This window comes from Cervus canadensis, chromosome 6 (genome assembly GCF_019320065.1).
Source record: "Cervus canadensis isolate Bull #8, Minnesota chromosome 6, ASM1932006v1, whole genome shotgun sequence".
NCBI lineage: Eukaryota > Metazoa > Chordata > Mammalia > Artiodactyla > Cervidae > Cervus > Cervus canadensis.
The window spans coordinates 48,885,785-48,909,009 of NC_057391.1; the positions used below are offsets into that span (position 1 = coordinate 48,885,785).

The window sequence follows — 23,225 nt, forward strand, 5'->3', positions numbered from 1 at the left end:
AGGGGCGAGCTGGTGCACGGAACATTAAAAGGAGCCCTGTAAACTTATTTCCTTGATACTAATATTACCAGGAAACGGTGGTCCATGAGTGACTTTTTCACAAGGTAGAAACATACTTCTCTATCAACACTGCACCTCAAATCTAACTGTTTTAAAATTGAATTCTCTCTAAAATGTGCTCCACTGTCTTATTTTTTTCTTTATTTTTATTTGGCTGCATTGGGTCTTAGGGCACACAGGATCTTTGTTGCTTCACGTGGGACCTTTTACTGCGGCACTCGGACTCGAGTTGTGGCTCACAGGCTCAGGAATCGCAGCGGTCAGGCTTAGTGCCACACAGCATGTGAGATCTTAGCTCCCCGACCAGGGATCAGACCCATGTCCCCTACATTGCAGGTGGATTCTTAACCACCAGGGAAGCTCCTGCACTGTCTTATTAACCCCTTTCTTCGTGCCTTTTCCTGTGTAATGTTCTTTTGCTCCTGAAATTTTATCATATTTTATTCTATCAGTTTTAACAATGCTTTTTCTGTAGGTAATATTGTTGTTGTTCAGTCGCTAAATGGTGTCTGACTCTTGCAGCTCCATGGGCTGCAGCACACCAGGCTTCCCTATCCTTCACTATACTAGGTAATATACCCACATTCTAACTGGCTTCAGAAAGACATGCTTTTTGAAAGTCTTGAGTACTCAAGAATCTAAGCGATTTGAGCAATAAATCATGAGGGTATTCTCCCCACAAGGCATTCTCCTCGAGAACAGCCTAAGGCTGTGCTGAACATAATCTGAAAAGCACAGTTTCAAATGAAAACAAATTCACTCTGTTGTGGGATGAAAATAAGACCACTACATTATCAGAATTGGGTCAGAGCAGGATAAACTATAAAATTAAAAAATAAAAAGGTTTTCCATATGAAGAAAGAGGCAATAAGAGAGGAAAGGGCAGACACAGATGTTCTATTTCTTACACTTGTTTCATAGAGCTGACTTTGAAACCAATAATTTACCTGATATAAAAATTAAATTTTAAATAATTATCTTGTTTAATTGTTTAAGCAATTAAATTGTTAAACAATTAACAATTTTAAACAATTACCAAGATCATTCACTGTGAAAAGTAGAGTCTTTTCAACAAATAGTGCTGAGACAATCAGATTTGTCATATACAAAAGAATGAAGTTGGGTCACTAAAACACCATATATAAAAATGAACTTAAAATGTATGAAAAACTTAAAATGTTAAAGCCAAAACTATGAAACTCTTAGAAAGAAAATTTGTGACCTTTGATTAAGCAATGGCTTCTCAGATATGACTCCAAAAGTACAACTGACAAAAAAAGAGATAAATAAATTTGACTTCATCGATATTCAATATTAAAAACTGCTGTGCTTCAAAGGTTAGCATCAAGAAATTGAAAAGACAACACAGAGAGCGGGGGGAAATTCTTTCAAATTATACATCTAATAATTTGTATCCAGAATACATAAAGAATTTTTACAACTCAACAATAAAATATAAATAACCTAATTTTAAAATGGGCAAAGGATCTGACAGATACTCCAGGAAAAATACACAAATGACCAACAAATGCATGAAACAATGCAAAACTACAATTAACTACCACTTCACACCCACGAGGATGGCTATAATCAGTAAGAGAGTAACCAGTAATGGCAAGGATGGGGAGAAACCGGAATGCTCCTACATGGTGGTAGGAATGTAAAATGGTGTATGCCTACCTCTACGTTACCTTTCATATTTGTTTGACATTCTCCCCCCACGAGCATACTAAAAAAAAAATTAAGTCAGATGAGCAGGAAAAGCCTTTGAAGAGAAGGTGCCACATGGAATTGAAACCATCTTATTAGCTGCACTCACAATCAGTCCCTAGGGAAGACTTCAGCTCATGTGAGAAATCTGGACTCATCCTTCCCCTACTTCTGTGCTTTCCCAATTGTTGCATTTGGAAACGCTCCCATGTGGTTTGCAGAATCTAATCTGGGGGCTCCTGGGGGCTTGCACAGACCCAGCTTAGGAGATGAGAAAAAGTAAAGTGGGCAGGCAGGCGTACGTTGGTGGTGGCTGCTGCTTCCTTTCTGCCCAGGCCCTGCCCTTGCCTGTAAAGCTCAGGCCATTAATTTTATGCCTCTGAAAGTGTGTTTGTGTCTCTTCCCTCCAGCTTATTGCTAATTTGAGAGAGCTAAATTAGCTGGGTAGATAATCTCTATATAAGCAAGGTACACTACAACCTTAAGAGGTTACATGATGTTTATTCCAAAGACTGGACCAAAGTCTCCCCCGATGTCCTCTACATCTCCTTTCTCATCACCAGGCAAGTTTTGGTACCAAGAAGCCACATCACGGGAAATCCTGAACGGAGATTATCACGAACTGAGAGAGACCCAGTGTGTCCTGTGCTTCATCTCCACTTCGAGAACAAGCTCTGTCCTCATGTCCTGTTGATGCTGCATCCAGCTTACGTGAAATACTGTCACTTCTTAAATTGTTACTTTGGGGTAAAGCATTAGCCTCCAAAACACAATTGCAGGCTGAGTTAGAGGCTTGGTCTCCCTGACGCCACAGCCCTGGAACAGACGGGTACGGAGTACCAGAGAGTAGACAGCAGAGAGTAGACACTGAATACGTATTTGTGGGATGAATGACCACATAAAGATCCTGCCCTGAGGGAGAAACTCCTAACAGTCACTTCAGAATATTTCAGCAACAAACCCCTTTTTTGCGAAGTAACTCTTTCACAGAAATACAACACATGAAAGCATAAATAGAAGAACAGCCCTGTTTGAAGGGAAAGCTGAGAGGAGCTGACTAACTGTGTAGTTCCCTGGCTCCTTCCCCTCCCCAGGTGGCTGTGTTTGGCCAAGCGGGTGGTGATGGCAGGGCCCATGGGCAGCCATCGTGGAGACCACGCAGCGTGGGGTAGCAGCCTGTCCTCCCCATCAGCTGCCCCATGGGTAGCCCTTAGGGAGAGGACCATGTGGCCCAGGCTATTCCCCTAATTCTTAACAGCACTTCCTTTCACTCCCAAACATACTCTTGATTCGTGCAATAAATCATGGGGTACACAACCCACAAGGCACTCTCCTCTAGAACAGCCTAGACTGTGTTGAACATAATCGGAGAAGCACAGGTTCAAATGAAAACAAACTTGTTCAGGAAATAATTTGTTGAGTGACTCCTGGGAGCTGTTTGTGGCTCTGCTCCTGGCACTGGGGAGGAACTCTAACCTGAGCCAGGAGCAGACCCACAGATGAGCGAGTGCTCCACGCTCCACATCTGGAAGGAGCGCTGAGACCTCCAGGGCCCTAGAGGCTGAGCTGCAGAATAAGCCAGGCCTGGGGGCAGGAAGGACACCGCCCAGAGTCCTCAGTCACCCATCCATTTTCTTCCAGGGGGGCCCCTCAGCTCTTCACTGTCAAACCAGACAAAAAGGCCTTGGGATCTAAAAGAGAAGCTCAACAGTGAAGCTTCTTTTTTAAATAATTAATTTTGGGATTGTGCTAGGTCTTCGTTGCTGCGTGCGGGTTTTCTCTAATTACAGTGAGCGGGAGCTACTCTTTGTTTTGGTGCTCAGGCTTCTCGCTGCAGTGGGTCCTCTTGTCGTGGAGCACGGGCTCTAGAGCGAGGACTCAGTAGTTGTGGTGCACAGGCTTAGTTGCCGCGTGGCATGTGGGATCTTGCCAGACCAGGGATCAAACCCGTGTCCCATGCATCTGGCAGGCAGATTTTTAACCACTGGACCACCGGGGAAGTCCCAAACACTGACGCTTCTCAAGCCCCAAACCTGCAGGCATCCCAAGGGCCCTCTCAGTATATAAGGGCAGTGCCATGATGAGGTCTTGGCAGCTGAGGCCACTGGGATCAAGGCAGAAGAGCCCAATGGGGTGTGTATGGGGTGCCCCCCCAATCTGCACGGACAACTCTGAACACAGAAACCTTCTCATTCCCTTCAAGTCAAATCCTGCAGGGTTGGCTATAGAAGGGTGACAAAACCCAACAGAGAAGAGAATGGAGAAAACAGCATGGGAGAGTTGATGATGGAAGGAGAGAGAGAAGGAAGACGTGAGCAGGAAATCCATGCTCCTGTATTTACCTTCATTTTCAGCAGCTTGTTTTCAACCTGCGCTGCATCTAACTGCCTCTGCTTCTCCCGCAGCTTGTCCATGGAGGCTGTGTACGTCTGCTGCAGATTTCTGATCTGATCCTTGATGTTGCTATTCTCCAAAGTAACATCCACGAGGGTTTTCTGATGGGATGAAAATAAAAACCAGATCTAGCGGTGTGAGAAAACAGGCCAGACCACACCGGAAATCCCTTTGTCATTAACCATTGAGGGAGACATCAGCAACAGGAGCTGCAAGCCTGGGCCCCTGATATTAGAGCGCCTGAGGGCCCCCCGGTGGTCAGGAGGTCTGCAGCCCTGAAATGGGTGGGCCAGTCAGCTTCCCCATAATTACCCATCGCTGCTGCCAACACCACATGTCACTGCCTAGGGTGGATGGAAATGGATCAAAACCTTTTCCAAGGAAAAATGTTAATGATACATAATTTCACATGTAAAGAAATTGGGTTTGAAAACAGTAAATACAGAAGAACCCCACTTTGAAAAAAAAATGCATAAGCATCTGTCCAAATGCCCAGGGGAAAAAAAAGACTAGGAGGTTGTAATTCTTACTGTTGTTTAGTCACTAAGTTCTGTCCAACTCTTGAAACCCCATGGAGTGTAGCCCACCAGGGTCCTCTGTCCATGGTATTCTTCAGGCAAGAATACTGGAGTGGGTGGCCATTTCCTTCTCCAGGGGATCTTCTCAACCCAGGGATTGAACCCATATCTTCTGCATTGGCAGACAGATTCTTTACTGCTGACCCACCAGGGAGATAGGGGTAAGACTAGGAGAGTTACCCAAATTCAAATAACAGCTTTCACTAGGGACAGGAGCATGGATGGTATTAACTTTCTTCTCTGTTAAAATCTTCTACATTTTCCAAATTCCTAAGTCAGAAAACAAAATAGGTATTTTATAAAAAGGAGGTATTCCCCCTTTTTTCTTAAACAGGCTGTTTACTTCAATACTTTTAGACGAGCTGCCAGAATAGCAACAATATGGCTGAGGCTACTATGATGCTGCCTATGCTTCACATTCCTCCCTCAGGCAGAGGAGGGTGGTGATGAAGGGAGGATCAGGGAACAGAGTCTGTGACAAGTGCCTGACAAGTGCCTGACAAGTGCCTGATGCTTATTAATCCAGACCGCCCACTGAAGCAGGAATGCTTACATTAATATTGTTGCTATTTCATGCTTAACTCTCATTACAGAGGAATGACTTCCACAACTCCAGAATTCCTAGCAATAGACACAAGGCAACTTCTACCACCTCCTACCGCCTCCTGAAGTTACCTACAACTCTCTATTAGAAGAGTTGGAAATTCTTCTAATATAAGATGTTGGTGTTGGACTCACTTCCTAACACTGTGTCCTCTTTGCAGCTGGCCAGTGTCTGAAGCTCCTCCACTCCTGAGCCTCCACTTTGGATAATAAGCCTCATTCCTAAACGTATTTAAGTCAGTAAAAAGGATTTTTAATGGTGGTATATAGGTATTAAATAAAATACAGAAGCCATTTGGAGGCTGGAATCACAGAATATTGGAGATGCAAGGAGCTTGAAAAGCCACTTGGCCAAGCATCCTCTCTCTAAGTCCCACTGGCTTTACAGAGACCAGTCCTGTGCTCAGAACCTGTATCAGGTGCCAAGAGACCAGGACTGGAGCTACACACTTCGTTCAAGTCATTTCTGTTGGTCTCAGTTTGTTTATCCATCAAACAAGGGGGTTGGAGATCATCTCAATTGTTCTTCCCAGCTTTGACATTCTATAAAGTCAAACTGAAGACCTGGTCTTGTTGTCATTAATAATGAAAATGGGGTAGACTAGACAATGGAAGAAGTAAGAAGTTAATATCTTCAGACTCATTTGAGTTTCCTGGCCATGAGACAGTATCTTTCTTTCCTCCACTCCGCCCTTTCCCCTGCCTCCTCCCACTTCTTCTTTTTATTTTTCTCAAACAACAGTTTTTAATCTTTTCATTATAAGGCTCCTCTGACTGCCCTGGCATAAGAGACTAGACCATGATGAGGAATCAGTCAGGGTCCCTGGGTTAGGGTGGACCCTGTTCTAACAGCTGACCTTTGAAGTGAATGCCTGGAGTGTCAGTGATGGGAACAAAAATGCTACCTGCCTGCCCGCCATTCCAGAAAACAATGAATGCCGCTGGCCATCAAGCCATCAGCCAGGGCAGCCCACCTGACAGTGTGCCCTGAGGGGAATTCAGGATGGGGAAAAAGCAGGACACTAAGCCTAGAGAGTTAAGATGCATACCGAAGAAATAATGTCCGTGAGCCCAGACTCTTACATCTTATCACACATAGAAAAGCATTAAAAACATTAACTTAAGATGTCTCTCTTTTGTGATTAACAGCAACCTTCTGATGTTTGACTACATTTTTTTTTCTTCAGCCAAAACTCCTGTATATCCTGGTCCTCCCTTACTTCTTTGGAATAGTTCCTCAGATCTCTCTGAGAGACTGAATCCTGGGCTATAGTCCTCAGGGGGGTCACTGAGTAAAACAGAACTCTCAGCTTTTAGGTTGTGTGTTGTTTTTGTTTTTCCAGTCAACAGGGGGTGGCAAATCAGAATTATGATGGGAAGAAAAAAAAGACAGATATCAACCAGATGTGAAATCAAGTAAGATGCAGCCTTTCCTGGTTGACCAGGGTGAGAACATGTCCAAGAGGGAAGGAAAGGGAGCCTGGGCAAGCCCCCTTGATGGCAGGAGGAAGAGAAAACAAAGGCTACTGAATAAACCAGACCCAAAGCAGGGCCTGGCCTGAGGCCAGGGGAAAACTGGCATGCTCTAAGGGGAGCCAGGAAAAGGGTGGGACTCAGAGCCCCACCAGAAATGGGCTTCCAGACAAATCCAAACACAAGGCCGGCCCAGGCCCACTATGGGACTATATCCTAGCTTCGTTGCTGGCACTACCGCCCAATCATCTGTCAGCAAAAAATACTGGATCCTAGGGGAAGTGGATCATCCCAACATAAAAATTTGTTTGCTTATCTAGCAAATTATTTATAGAGAACCAGAAAGGATATGAAATAGCTTGTGTGAACTATGAAGAGGAAGATAAAGAGATAAGAGCCAAATAAAGTTGGGAGGGGACAGAATCTATTATTTGCATGTTTGGAAATTAAAGCCCGAAGAAGCTGTTGAATATAATGTTGAATCTAATGCTTGGCTCTGAACATTTTCAAGTTAATCTGCATAGTACATGGGGGGGCTCGGTTGAAAGAGTAACAATAGGCAGCTTGTGAGGGATTAACTCCCAACAAATCAAAGTAATAACGAGAAGAATCCCCTTGATGTGGGTTGACCACACACATCTACACACGTGTAGGATCCTGACTCTTTTGGGCATCCCTGTCTGGCACTACTAGGTGTTCTTTGGAAGGCACATGATTTTTTCTTTTAATGCAAAATAATTTCTAAATTAGGAAAACATGCCTAATAGCCTTTGGGAGTTACTCATCATGAATGAATGAGGATTGCCTTGGGTTAAGTCCATCCTTCCTGTGACTGGTGAGACTTCTAACACTGCGGCATGAGGGAGCAGGTGATATGTTGCTTCAGGCACTGATGCTTAGGACCACTCAGGTGTCTAGTGGGACAAGTGACATCATTAGCGCTGAACTCAGGATCTAAAGCCCCATTTTAATAAGGGCAAAAACAACTGCAATTGCAAGGTTGGGAGTCTCAACTTGGAAGTGTTTCCATCAGCTTCCTTCCTTAACCGTCTCCCTGGCTCAGCCTTTGCTGTGGCCGAGTGTATTCTGAATAATGAGCCGAGAACATTCTGTGACACTTTAATACAAAGACAGAGGGCCCACCCTTGGCTAAGCTCACATGCACTGGAGCAGAGGACAACCTGGCCAATGGGGAGCAGATGAGTACCTGCAAGCTGATGGAGTCCGACGCCAGTGCCGCGTTCATGGCATTAAAACTGTCCAGGGCTGACGACTGGGTTTGGATGTGATTCTCCAGATAGTCCTGCTTTGCCTGTGAAACCTGGACAGATTGAGGAGACAGTTACACACAACCAAACCATACATGCTCACAAAAATCTTCAGCTAGGTCACAACTTTCTCCTGAGGGCAGACACATTGCAGCCAATGATCCTTCAAGTACAGCTTTACATTACAAAGTCAACATCCACATGAACCAGAGAGCAGAAAGGCAAGACAACTTTTCCTCTGGATGATATTCACCCCTTCGCCAACAGGGCCTCACTTACTTCTCACAACACTCTGCAGCCCCCAGAACATGCCTTTTTATAGGGAGGAAAGGGAAAGAGAGAAGTTAAGGGATTTGAATGCAAATGTATAGCTACCTTTACGACTAGAATCTAGTTGGATACCACTTTGTACCATCTTGCTTTCGTCTACTCACCATAGAAGGAATATGCTCTGGACTCACCCAGTTCCTAGGAGTTGTTTTGTGGCTGCTGCTGTTGTGTTGTCTTTGTTGGATGTATACTTAATGTGTTTCAGAGAGTTTCATCAGAGCCCAGTCTTAAGCTAACCTTAAAGACGGGCTGGGTATATAGAAAGGCCAGGAGGCAATAGAACCAGAGGTAAGGTTCTAGGAGGCTCAAGGGTTGATCCTGTGAGGCCTGTGGGAGCCATAGGAAGCAGTCAGGCATGAGACAGCGAGAGGTGTGCCCTTGGGAGAGGAAAGAAATAGTAGGCCAGGGGCAGGAGGTGTGTTCCTGCTCAGGGCACATTCATACAGCCAATAAGTTAGCATCTTTTTTTTTAAGATTATTTTTGATGTGGATCATTTTAAAGTCTTTATTGAATTTGTTACAATATTGCTTTGTTTTATGTTTTGACCTTTGGCCCATAAGGCATGTGGTATCTTAGTTCCCCAACCAGGGATCGAACCAACATCTCCTGCACTGGAAGGTGAAGTCTTAACTACTGGACCACCAGGAAAGTCCCACGTTAGCATCTTAACCTGGCTACAGTCTGTGGTGTGACCCGGAGGAGGAGGAGACTGCGGGTAGAAACGGAGCTCCTGTGACAATCTAGATGAGAAAACGAGGGTGTGCAGGACATGGCCATGGAAAGCAAGGGGCAGAGACCTGCTTATGCATCTATTGCAATCCAATCCTTTGGCTTTAATTACAATCAGTGTCAGTGATGGCAGAGTGAATTTCCATTGGCAGGTGACAATTTCACAAATCTCTTCCTACATGTCAATGAGAATGACAAGCTGGATATGCCTGTATACTCCCACTCCACATAATCAAGGTAGTAGGTCTTACTTAAGCAGATAATTTCACAGTCCAGACATAAACTAGACTCTAATACAAGAAAGCTGAGCACCAAAGAATTGATGCTTTTGAACTGTGGTGTTGGAGAAGACTCTTGAGAGTCCCTTCGACTGCAAGGAGATCCAACCAGTCCATCCCAAAGGAGATCAGTCCTGGGTATTCATTGGAAGGACTGACGCTGAAACTGAAACTCCAATACTTTGGTCACCTCATGCGAAGAGTTGACTCATTGGAAAAGACCCTGATGCTGGGAGGGATTGGGAGTAGGAGGAGAAGGGGATGACAGAGGATGAGATGGTTGGATGGCATCACCGACTCGATGGACATGAGTTTGAGTAAACTCTGGGAGTTGGTGATGGACAGGGAGGCCTGGCGTGCTGCGATTCATGGGGTCGCAAAGAGTTGGACACGACTGAGCAACTAAACTGAACTGAACTGAATACATGACTGTTGCAACTGTGCTCCTTTACTGCAGATATTAACTTTTATGGGAAGTATGTCATACAGAACAGACTTTTCCTTCAAGGTTATTAACCACAAGTATTCTTTTAAATGTTTTTCCCATAAAGCATTAGCTAGGTTAAACCAGGGGAAGCTTATTTTTTCTTTAATTTTGAGTAGGCAACATATTCCTAGAGTTCAAACATTTTAAAGTAGAAAAGTCACTAAATATTTCTAAATATTAGACACTAAACGAAATATTGTTTCACTCCTGTCCCATCTGCTCAGTTACCACTGTGTCCACTCTGCACCTCAAGTAGGAACCACTGTTAATTACTTTCTTGATGATCCTCCCAGTAATTTTTTGTACACACACAAAACAATCTAGATATATTTATTTTCTCCTCTTAGTTTATATAAATGGTAGTATACTATACATGACATTTTCCTGTGTCTTGCTTTTTCACCACTTACTCTATATCTTTGAAATTTTTCTGTATATTTTTGAAGAACTTATTTTTATTTTTACACAACTCTGTGATTGTAGAGATGCAATATTTTTTTTTTATTTTCTCTTTCTTAATGGACTTGTAAGGTTTCCAATCTTTTTACTATTATAAACAATGTTTAACAACTAAGTCTATACATACATCATTTCACATACGTGAGAGTTTTTCTATAGAATAAATTCTTAGGAAGAGAACTGCTGAGTCAAAGGATGTAGGCATTTGTAATTTGGGTAGATATTCCAAACTGCTCTCCCTAAAAGTAATGCAAACCACATTCCAAGCAACAATCTCCCTGTTCCTCTATAGCACAGCTAATACAGCATCTTGTTCCACTTTTGCAGTTTTGCGAGTCTGCTAGATAAAAACAACATCACAGGACCATTTTAATCTGAGTTTCTCTTATTGAGAATGAGGAATTTAAGATCTCTTCATCTGTCCTTTACTATAAATTATCTGTCACAAATATTTTGCCTATTTTTATGAGGTGTGGCCTTTTTCTTTTTGATTCATGGGCGCTTTTTAAGTACCCAGGATATTAGCCTACTAGTCATTCAGTCGTGTCTGACTCCTTGCTACCCCATGAACTATATAGCTCACGAGGCTCCTCAGTCCATGAGATTCCTCAGGCAAGAGCAATGGAGTGGGCTGCCATTTCCTTCTCCAAGCCTACTACCTATAGTACAAAGGCAAAAATTTTTCCCAGGTTGTCATTTGACTTTGGTATTTTTGCCAGCACTAGTCTTCATTTTAATGTAGTCAAAATTATCAACTCTTCCTTTAGTGATTTTGGAATTGCATCTCTTCATAAGACAATACCTTCCCCTCTCCAAGAGTGTAAAACAATTCACATGTATTTTCTTCTGGCACTAAATTTAACAAAATCTACCCAGAATTTGTCCAGATATAAGTCTGTCCCAACAGCATATACTGACCGGTCTATTTTCCTCCCTTCATTTCATGTGCCACATTTATCATAGATTGGGTTACATTTTGGGCTCTTTTTCATTAATGTCTGTTTATTTATGTGCCAATACTATGCTATTTTCATCTTTGAGGCTTTCTCAATTTCTTGTAATATTAAAAGGGCTAGTCTCCTTCATTGCCTTTTTCTCCCCCTAGAATTTTAACTCTTCATATTTATTTTCTGTACACCATGGAACCACCTAGTTCAGTTGCAAAAGAACAACATAAAATAAAAATCCTTTACTACTTTTACTGGGTTATATTAAATTTACATATCAACATGAACGGTATTAATGTCTTATGATGTTGAATCTTCCTTTCCAAGTACATGATATATATGTCTTTCTACTTATTAAAATCTATTTCCACATATCTGGCAGTTTTTTGTTGCTTTTATTTCCTCTAACTAGTTTTTTGCATAATGCAATCTATTTGTCTATGTCCATTAATATTTTACCCTGATACCTTACAGAATTCTTCTGTTTATAGCAGTTTTTTCATTGGTTCGCTTGAGTTTTCTGGGTATGTAGTCATACAGTTTGTGAACTGTGATAGTTTTTCATCTACCTGTCCAATTTTTATACCTTTAAATCTATTTCTCTTGCTAAATTCCATGGCTAGTCTCTCCAGTACAATGTCAAATAATAATAGTAGAGCTGGCTTCCTCATCTTGCTCTTGACTTTGGAGAGAATGCTTTGAAAGTGAAAATTCTTCTTGCCACAAAAATTTTCCTTCAAATAATAAACTTCATCCTGTGATAATATTCCCTCAATTCATGTAAAATATGATTCCAGAGACTTCCCTGGTGGTCCAGGGATTAGGAATCTGCCTTCCAGGGCAGGGGAGGTGGGTTCAATCCGTGGTCAGGAAACTAAGATTCCACGTGCTATGGAGCAACTATATGCACTATGGGCTCTCAGACCTGGAGAGCCCAGGAGCTGCACCAAAGACCCAGCACAGTCATGTTCCTATGAGTCCACTCACAAGGAACATGATAAACTCAAGTATCTTTGGGCACAGGCAACCGAGAGGCAGTTCGAAGTGCTAGCATCCCTTCACATGTGCTACTTACTGACAGTTCCTGGGTGAGCTGTCGGATCTTCTGTCTCATTTCATCATAGTCTCCATACATTCTCTTTCTTACTTTTTCCAAAGTGGCTCTCACCTGCGGCCCACAAAAATGCTGGTTAGAGATCAAGCTACAATATTTTCATGTGAGATTTCCAAAACATTTAAGAAACCCTAAGGAGAGAAGAGCCTCACAAAAAAATAATCTGAGGAACAGGACAATTTGGGATATTAAGAAAGAGTATCACAAGGGAATTATCCAAATAATAGTGATAATAATAAATACACATTGTGGATTATATATAATTATTAACAAATATTAATTATCAAATAACATGCTCTGAAGAAAAAATGGTTTACTGAAATTTACCTACCACTCTAAAAATCATATTCAAGCAGGATTTCCCCTTTTCCTATCACATATTTTTATAAGTAGAAACTGTTTAACTGGTCAACTTCATAAACACATGACTATTGTTGTTTTGTCGCTGTGTCATGTCCAACCCTTTTGCAACCCCATGGACTGTAGCCTGCCAGGCTCCTCTGTCCATGGGATTCTCCATGCAAAAATACTGGAGTGGGTGGCCATTCCCTTCTCCAGGGAATCTTCCCAACCCAGGGATCAAATCCACGTCTCCTGCATCAGCAGGTGGATTCTTTACTACTGAGCCACCAGGGATGCCAAAAAACATAACTAGGCAGACCAAAACAACAAACAAAAAAGAGACACCTCTAATTTTCCCTATTGCTGTCCTGACTGCAAAAGAACAAATAAATGTTTGGAATGTAAGGAAGGAAATTATAAGCTTAGAGAACCCATAAATGTGAAAGTCAGCTCCTCAATAATCACCAACACTACACAAGGCACTAAATATAAGAAAAGTCATGGTGATTCCCCCAAACACCTGTTTATACAAACTCTGTTTAAATTTCTCTGTAATACCACTTCCAGAGGAGTAATGGGGCCTTAAATATATTCTCAATAGAAACAAAAAACCTAACAGATAGCCTCTTTCTTCACTCTTCTTCTGGTGCTCCCTTGGTTGAATGAAGAACTCAGGGATTCTCATTCAAAAAAAGCAGCCTCAAAGGAGCCCTCTCCAGAAGGCTCTAGAACTTCTATCACAGGAAAGGCTCAAAAGCAGCAGTTTGGTTAGAATGAGGGGTTAAGTAGGCCACAACACATGGGGACTCAATTTTGAAACTATATTTATACAACTAGCACATTGCTTTAAACTGTACGTTTATTAGGAATGACTGGATATTGGTGGAGATTTCAGGGCAGAAGAAAGCAAGTCACAACACCTTGCCCTTTCCAAATGAATTGTAATGATAGAATCTACTTTCTCACCACTGAATACAAACATTTTGGGGGAAATGAGGCCAAAAGCAACAACCTTTTCATTCTGGGCAGACCGAACGGCTTTCATCTGTGGGACTGAGTTGGTTCTCAGCCTACTCACTGTTGGGGAGTGGGTGGAATTGGATGTGACTCCCGTTGGCAAATACTGCCAGAGTCACCCACAAGTGAGGGAAGGCACACAAACCCATAAACACACTCAGGAATGAGTAGCCTGGGATGGATCTGAAGCCAGCCACAGAAGGTGGGACCAAAAAATTAATTTTAAATTGTAGATCACAGTGGAGGTTGGCAATTCAGGTCAGAAATTCCCATATGATTTGGACACCTGACAGCCTGAACCTACCATTTTGTCTTGGGCAATCTACAACTCACCAATCTGCTTAGCAGATTGGTGGTGCCATGTTATTTGGGGCATCTCAGTGAGAAAGGCATAAGCATTTGCATGAGAAAAACAGGGGCAACCAAAAAGGTACAAGCTGTCCCTACATAGAAACATAGGAATGGGCTACTCTGAATGGTTAAAAATGATCTTCAGGGTTCGGATGACTGGGACTCTGAGGCTGACAGTTGTCAGACAGGCTCTGCCCACTTGTGTATGAGTATGGCTCACCTGGCTTTTCTTCATTTTCTCTGTTAAGAATTTATTATCTTTTTTATTCCTTAAAACTGTACAACTATCCAAATCTTTCAACACACATTAAGAAAGGTACATTTATTATTTTTTGATATTTGATAAGAGATGTTCTTCTCAAAAACTCAAAACAAAAGCTGACCACACGTGTTTGTGCCCTACGGGCAAACACAGCCAAATAAAACAGAGCTAGTTTTGACCTTAACAGTCCCTTCTCAGCCCCCATGATCTGTAAATGAGGAAACTGAAGCTCAGATAGGGCAAAAGTTTGGCTGGGTCAAAGAGCTGGACCTTGAACCAAGATCCATGGGGACTCCATTGCCCATGCTGCCCCTGCTTCTCACGAGTACTTTCTAGTCCACAGGCCAGTGTCTGAGACAGCTCATATCCTCTCTATCTAATCACTCCGGTTTGACAACAAAGGCACTATTCAATCTAGGGAGACACTGGGTAGACCAAGAAGGAATGGAGATGATGGATGGATAGAAGGAAGGAAGGAAGGAAGGAAAGAAAGATAGATGATAGATAGATAAAAAGAAAAGAAAAGGTTACAAGGAAATACTCCAAAATGTTAACAACTGTTCTGGTTGAATTGTAGAATTATGGGTGATTTTGTTTTCTTCTTCATACATCTTTATATTTTTCAAAAGTTCTCCAAAGAATGTACACTTTAAAAGAAATGTAATATTAATTACAAAGAAATGGTATTAATTGACCTGGGTTGGACAATGTCTATTGTGGTTGACTTCCCAGCATCTGTTTCAACCCAACTGATTGGCCTGAAGCATCAAACCAATTTGCAAGGCCCATTCCCCTTGCCAGTGATGGATTTGGGAATGGGCATGTGACCTGGGTCCTCGCCAATGAGACAAAAGTGCAAGTCTGATGACAGTCTCTAAAGGGTAACCAGAGATGATTGTCTCCTTTTCCTTCTCCAGACACCATCATATATTCAGATGATGCTGTAAGCCTGAGGCTGAAGGAGGAAAGAACCAAGGGAATCTCAGAAGTAGAACTGGTGCTTGGAGAGCCCTGCCTGGAGTGCACCTATCCCTAGACTTATCCCCACATGAGAAAAATTTCCTTTTAGAGTTGGCTTTTCTGCTACCTGTAGCCAAAAGCATCCAAATTTATACAACTGTCCAAACTCTTATATTAGGAGTGTCCAATATAATAAGCAAAACTACCTAAGAGCCTCCTTATCATACATGGAAGAAAAAAGCTATTTGGTCTACTGAGTCTCCTTACTTAGTAACATATAGAACTTCATTCTATACCTCACTGCAAAATTACATGTGTGCTCCCCTGGTGGCTCAGACGGTAAAGAATCTGCCTGCAATGCGGGAGACCTGGGTTCAATCCCTGGTCGGGAAGTTCCCCTGGAGAAGGAAATGGCAACCCACTCTCACATTCTTGCCTGGGAAATCTCGTGAACAGAAGAGCCTGGAAGGCTACAATCCATTGGGTCGCAAAGAGTCGGACACAACTGAGTGACTAACACTTTTCACATCACCATGAAGATCTGTAGTGGTTTTTACATCCAAAATGACAATGTTTAGAATTATTTCAAAATGACTTATTACGTTCATATCAGAGCTTCCAACTCAACCCTCTTACATGCTACAACAAGACTATAAAACAGAAAAAAAAATCCTTAAACTACTCACGTCTTTGATGTAGTTCATCTCTTCTTTCAGCTGATTGGTGGTCCACCCATACACCACCATTTCTTTCTGCTGGTTTTGATCTGATCTTCGTACCACACCATAGACAACACCCTGAGGAAGTTTCCTGGTTGCTTCTCCATTGCTCAGGTCACGATGCTGAAAGAGGGGAGGAAAAGAGAAGAGAATGATGACTCTAGGCTTTGTAGAGGCAGCTGTCATCATGGGCCCACTGAACATGGTCATGGAGGTTGGGCCCAGCACTGAGATGCCTGGCAATGGGAGAGAGGCGGCATTGCCAGTAGAAATCCAACCTGGTCTCTACTCACCAAGTCATAACTGGCCTGTGCCTATCTTTCCCCTGGAAGACCAGCACCTTGCCCTAATTTCCACCAAAGCTCTGTCCCTTTATCAAGCAGCACCTCTACAGGAACCCATCTTCCCAGAGAAGGTGCCTTTTTGACAAAGGCGCCTTCTGAGAAAGGTGCCTAATGGACTTATACCATCCCTGATAGCAAGAGTGAGTGTCTGAAACCTCACATTCTTGGTAAAGCTGTTTTTATGCTGGTTCCTCTGTCTGACTTCATCGTCATCACTAACTGTGTGGCCTGAAATGCAGGAGGTTGAGATATGTGGGGGGGGAAGAACGCTGACAGCCATCTGGCAGCCAGATTGTCCTCTGACGTTAGAGCTGACCCTGGAGCCAGTTCTGAGGAAGGGAGGTGGGGTCCCCTGTTGTGACTATTCATGAAATACTTCTGAAAAGTCAGGCAGAGGCAGCATGACATCACTCCGAAAGAATCCTCTGCTCCTTGGCTCTCTCAGTTACAACTCCCATCATTGCTGAAGTGCAAATACATTTGGGAAGGGGGAGACGTGGCCAAGAGAAACTAAGATTTATTGAGCACCTTCTCTAAGCTAGACATGTTCCTCACACATTTAATCTCCACAGCCACACCACAACACAATGACTGTCCTTTCCACTTTATAGCAGAGAGAACTTAAGTTCAGAGAGGTCAAGTCTCGTCTCTTGTTCATGGTCACACACCTAGGTTCAAGCCCAGTTCTGTCTGATACTAAGGACACCTCCCCATAGGCTTTGTTGGATGTAGAGGGACAGAGTAGGCCATCACAACATGGAAGAGATGGGACAAGAACAACTTAAAGACAACTTAAAGAAGGCAGAGAAAAACCAGCCTACAACTAATCTTCCTTGGGGCTGACGATGTCACAGGACAGAAGGCTGAGTTTCATAACGGTAACTTTGCTCTTGCACTAATTTTTAAACCACCTTTGCATAAATTCTTTCTATGCACTTGCAAAACATCTTTGACATATAAAACTACAATGTGCATGTTAAAATCATTCATTTGTGGCAGAATAGTAAGTCCTTTATGATCCCACCTTTGATCCAATCAAAGCTTGTAAACGTTACCAAATTATTAATCATTAATGATCTCTAAGCTGGGGTTTCCCTGGTGGCTCAGACGTTAAAGTGTCTGCCTGCAACGTGGGAGACCTGGGTTCGATCCCTGGGTCAGGAAGATCCTCTGGAGAAGGAAATGGCAACCCACTCCAGTACTCTTGCCTGGAAAACTCCATGGATGGAGGAACCTGATAAGCTACAGTCCATGGGGTCGCAAAGAGTTGGACACGACTGAGCAACTTCACTGGTACTGGTAATGACCTCTAAGGAGGGGATGGTGGGGAGGAGCAGGGATGCTGAAGGTCAGAATGAAATTTGATTTTTTTTCTTTATAACTTCATGTATCATTCGCTTACAATGTGACTTTTTGAAAAATAATTAATAAGAAGGGCTTCCCTGGTGGTCCAGTGATTAAGAATTCGCCTGCCAATGCAAGCGACACAGGTTTGATCCCTGGTCCCGGAAGATTCTACATGCCACGGAGTAACTAGGCCTATGCCCCACAAGTACTGAGCCCATGTGCTGCAACTACCGAAGCCCACGCAGCTAGAACCTGTGTTCCACAAGAGAAGCCATCTCAGTGAGAAGCCCACACACCGCAATAAAGAGTAGCCCTGGCTCACTGCAACTAGAAAAAGCCCACGTGCAACAATGAAGACTCAGCACAGGCAAAAGTTTTAAAATTAATCTTAAAAAATAACAAAACATCCATTGCTTCCCACTCTTCTGTACAAACTTGTTAAGAGATAAAATATGAGGGGTGGGACACTTGCATTGCTTCTGGAAAATGCTTTCACTAGAGCCCCTCATACCTGGCTCCCACAAGCACTGAGGCAACTCTTAATGTTGATACCTAAGTTTAGGTGAGTAGGGGGTTAAATGGCACTCAGAGGAGTGAGAAGCTCGGATTAGATATCCCAGCTTTACTACACATATAATCAGGAAGAGGAAAAGCTCTAATGAAACTCCCACGTACCAGGAAACAAAAGCAAGATCTTTCAGTCACCAGCTCCACCCAGTTCCTGAAAAACAAGCTGATGCTGGCCTAAGGCTTTGGGAAAACTTGTTTCTGAAAAGCAAAGGTTTTCACAGGTGGACTGGCCTACAGGAAAACGCTCAGGTGACCAGATCAAGAGAGCTTGTCTCCCTGCCCATGAGGGGAGATGGGGACCACCACAGATGGAGATATATACAGACCAGTCAGGGACAACATGGTCTGTGAAACACATCCCGAGAGGTCGTGGATCTGAAAGTTACACAAATGGAAAGATATCAAAGACCTGTTAAGTAAAAAATAGTACATTTCATATTTCTATTTTTTGTTTTGCAAGTGCGTGTTTGAGTAAAACATCTAGAAAGTTAGACTCCACATCTTCAATAATACTTTTTCAAAAAATGACAACTAAAAAATTATTACAAAGTCAGGATCTAAATAAGAGACCCACGGGGAAGGGCCCAACACAGGAGCAGGGCCATCAGCATGGACTACCCCAGAGGGAGCGGACTCCTGAGGAGCTGCTGGGCTGTGATGGGGAGGGGGAAGAGGTGTTTACGAAGAAAGAAAATATTTTTTGGCTAGCCATTTTACTATACAATGTTTTCTTTAATCCCCATATTAACCCTACTGTGTATATATTACTATTTCTTCCAAGGTGGCAGTATTCAAGTGCCTGTTTGTGTTTCCAAATCTAGGCTCTTTCCTTAACCACAAAGCCTTCGGGATAGCTTGTGTGTTAATCTCTCAGTCATGTCCGACTCTTTGCGACCCCACGGTCTGTAGCCCATCGGGCTCCTCTGTCCATGGGATTCTCCAGGCAAGAATACTGGCATGTGTAGCCATTTCCTCCTGCAGGGGATCTTCCTGATCCAGGGATCAAAGCTGGCTCTCCTCCACTGCAGGCAGATTCCTACCATCTGAGCCACCAAAACCCTCAGGATAACCTAGAGGAGAGTAAGTAGAGCTCACAGCTTCATGTGGCCCCAGACCTCAGGGTTACGGGGGCCAAGAGGGAGGCGCTCAGATCCAGGGCCGCTGGGAGGAGGCGAGCCCGGGATAGGAGGCTCTTCTCCAGCCTCCCAGGATCCATCTCCCTACAGTCCCCCACTTCATTCCAGCCTCAGGGCCTCTTTTCTGTTCCTTTATCAGCCAACCTCCTTCGTGCCTCAGGCATTTGCACAGACTATTCCCTCTCACTGCAGAGCCACTGTTGGGCTGAAATGTTCTTCTTTCAAGGTCATCTTCACCAACTCTTCACAGACAGGTCACTACAACACTTACCACAACCATGATGGAGTGACTGTTAGCATCACGAGATACGTAAGGCCCGTTTCCCTACCAAATCAAAGCTCTAAGAAGCCTAGGGTCTTATCTGAATTCTTTTTCACCATAATCCCCAGCATCTAACAGTGATGGACACCTAATGAGTTCTCAATAAATACTTGCTGAACGAATAAGAAGCTTTGAAAGTTGGAAGAGGTTCTGGGGAATTACCCAGAGTATGTAAAGTTGGTCCCCTGAAGAGAAATCCTTTGTTCCTCTAAGCTGAAGCCACAGGGTGGGGGTAGGGGGTGATATTTGCCCCAAGCATAAAATCTATATCCAGAAAAAGCTGTAAAGTAGCTGCGACTTCTATTACTTTTACAAAACGTCAGCATGGTTTTGGTCAAAAACTAGAAAACCCAGAAAAAAAAAGTAAAAAGATTTGACATGTTTGGCACTGTGTTTATAGCTAAATTTTTCTCCTCCCATGTCCTTTAAAATAATCTCCCCATAAGATAAATATTAATTTTTAGGCATGATAACAGCATTGTGATTATATTAAGAGATAATCTTTATCTCTCAGAGAAATATACTTAAACTATTTATGACATCTGGGACACAGGGTGGAGGAAGCGGACGGCGGTGGAGATAGGGCGAGACTGACCACGGATTGAGGGCTGTCAGCTGGGTGAAGGCTCCAATATTCATTACACAATTCAGTCTCCTTTTGTTTATGTTTGAAATTCTCCATAATTAAAAGCTTTTTCAACTTCTTTACAATGCTGCTCAGTATTTTTAAAAAATCAAATTTTAAAAAATGTACCCGGGCCTACTAAAAGCTTCCTGGACATAAAACAACTGCAGATAAAATTGCCATGAAAACAAAAGCCCTAATAAAGGCACAGAACAAAAAAGTTTTTGCCAAAGAAGGGGAAAGGATGTAATCAACTGAAAGAGCATACCAAGTCCCTCTGTGCAAAGCAACAGAATTCAGGACAGGCATCATCAGTAAACCATACAGAGACTCTCTCAATGAAACTGTTCCCTGGGATGTTTGCGTGACTTACAACTTACTTACAGGCTCATGCTCTGGCTGTTTTCCCTAAAGATACTTGGCAGCAAGTGCCTTAGAAAAGAAAAACGATAGAAAAGTAACTCAGCCTAAAGTCCTGCTGTAGAGGTTTTATTGCTATTGGAAAGCAGGGGTATAAATTCAGTGACAGATGACCATATTTTCTAAACCCTAACTCAGAATATAAGATCTTACAATGAGATCACCTCTGCAGAGGTTATCTACAGAGACAGTGGCTCTATCTGTTGTAGTCACTGCTAGATCCTCAGTGCTCAGCATAAGTAGATGCTCAATAAGCACAGTTCGAAGGCAAGAAGAAAGAGAGAACAGTTGGAGCTGTGCCTGTGCCAGGATGTTTGGAGTACGTGGCCATCCAAGACACTGACTCTACAAAAGAAAAACATCCCAGGGTCAAGAAGCAGTCTCAGACATAAAGAACAGACTTTTGGACATGGGGAGAGGCGAGGAGAGGGTGAGATGTATGGAAAGAGTACCAGGGAAACTTACATTACCATATGTAAAATAGATAGCCAGCGGGAATTTGATGTACGGCTCAGGAAACTCAAACTGGGTCTCTGTATCAGCCTAGAGGGGTGGGATGGGGAGGGAGATGGGAGGGAGGTTCAGAAGGGAGGGGATATACGTATACCTGTGGCTGATTCATGCTGAGGTTTGACAGAAAACAACAAAATTCTGTAAAGCAATTATCCTTCAATTAAAAAATTAATTAATTAAAAAATAGAAGGGGTCTCAGAGAATAAACAATACCAGAAACACAGCCTACCATAAATCCAAACGAATGCTGGTAGACTGCCACAGCCAGCCCCTGACCCCAGAGGCCAGGATAGACAGCTGCTCACATGTCTGGCTGCCAGTATGACTTCGACGGCCTGAACTATGAATTGAGTGACTTGAAAACTAGAAGCCATTTTCAAAACTTTTGGTTTTGTACTTCTTCCAGCCAGAGGGCTTCCCTGGTGGCTCAGACGGACAAGAATCTGCCTGCAATGCAGGAGACCTGGGTTCAGTCCCCGAGTTGGGGAAATCCCTTAGAGAAGGGAATGGTAACCCACTCCAATATTCTTGCCTGGAGAATCCCAGGGACAGAGGAGCCTGGCGAGCTATAGTCCATGGGGTTGCAGAGTCAGACACAACTGAGCAACTAACACTTCTTCCAGCCAGAAGGCAAGAGATGACCTGGGGACTCTAAGTGCTGAGTGTCTGGGCACTGGATCCATCCTGCAGGCAGAGGCGATCACTTTCAGGAATGTGGTCTGACCTGTGTGCCCATTATAGCAAATTATGGTTCCTGCTCATTATTCATGCTTGACATTGTTTAGCCTGATTATAACAAAAATGGATGCTATAACTGAGCCTCTGGGGCTCTTCCACAGTCTGAAAGAGGACTAGGACTATTTCCTCTGGAATAGAGGGGATGGGCAGGCTTGTCCCCTCAGACAAATGGAGACCTTTGAGTAACTAAGATGTTTGTTATTTTTAACTATCTCACAAGAATGAATAGCGACCACTTCCTACATAAACTTATGGTTGGAAAAAGATCACTTTGAATGCTTAAAGATGAGAAGCAAAAGAAAATTTCTAGTCAAGCAGAAATCACACAAGAGGGACTTCCCTGGGGGTCCAAGTGGCTAAGGTTTCCAATGCAGGAGCCAGGTTTGATCCCTGGGTTAGAAAGATCCCCTGGAGAAGGGCATGGCAACCCACTCCAGTATTCTTGCCTGGAGAATCCCATGGACAGAGGACCTTGGTATGCTACAGTCCATAGGGTCGCACAGAGTTGGACACAACTGAAGCGAATTAGCACACATGCACGCAGAGAACTAGAGCCCTCATGTCACAAGGAAGAGTTCACATGCCACAACTAAGACCTGGCGCAGCTCAAAAAGAAAAAAAAAATCTCACAAGAAAATGTAGTTCTAATAGTATCCTTATAAGAGTAACTTCTCAAAGATAATACTCCATTCTAAGCAGACAATAGCTGCTTGGGCCTAAAAACTCCAGAAAAAAGAGAAGAGTATCTGGGGGGAGGCGGGAGGTCAGTTCTTTTCTGGAACCCAGTGGTACAGTACACACCTTAGGTAAGTTACCTTGACTGATACCAGTCCTTCCTGGTAGGAGGAAGCATGCAAGTTGACGTCACCATGACGACTCACCAGGGCACAGACCTGAGTAAGAACTGCAAAGCGTTACTAGCTGTGTGGCCTGTGCAAGTGACTTACTTCAAGGTCCTGAATGGTAAAATGGGGATAATACCATCAATTTCAGAAGCTTGTTTCAAGGAAGACACGGCATAACATATGTAAGTCATCTGGTGCACTGCTGGGCATACTAACAGATACTGACAGATTCTATTGCTTGTGGTGGTGGCTTTAGATTTCTGAGTATCTGATTTCCTTCTAG

At 43.2% G+C, this 23,225-nt stretch overlaps 1 protein-coding gene across 2 annotated transcripts in view; it reads right to left on the reverse strand.

Moving 5' to 3' along the window:
- LOC122443556 (myocardial zonula adherens protein) overlaps positions 1 to 23,225 on the reverse strand; it is a 116,274-nt gene that overhangs the window by 71,279 nt on the left and 21,770 nt on the right. For both annotated transcript variants that reach the window (XM_043471847.1, XM_043471848.1), the window contains exons 3-6: positions 16,050 to 16,205; positions 12,393 to 12,485; positions 8,026 to 8,139; positions 4,113 to 4,265 (exon numbers count right to left, since the gene is read on the reverse strand). In XM_043471847.1, coding sequence (XP_043327782.1) covers positions 4,113 to 4,265; positions 8,026 to 8,139; positions 12,393 to 12,485; positions 16,050 to 16,205 — 516 coding nt within the window. The remainder of the gene's footprint in view (positions 1 to 4,112; positions 4,266 to 8,025; positions 8,140 to 12,392; positions 12,486 to 16,049; positions 16,206 to 23,225) is intronic.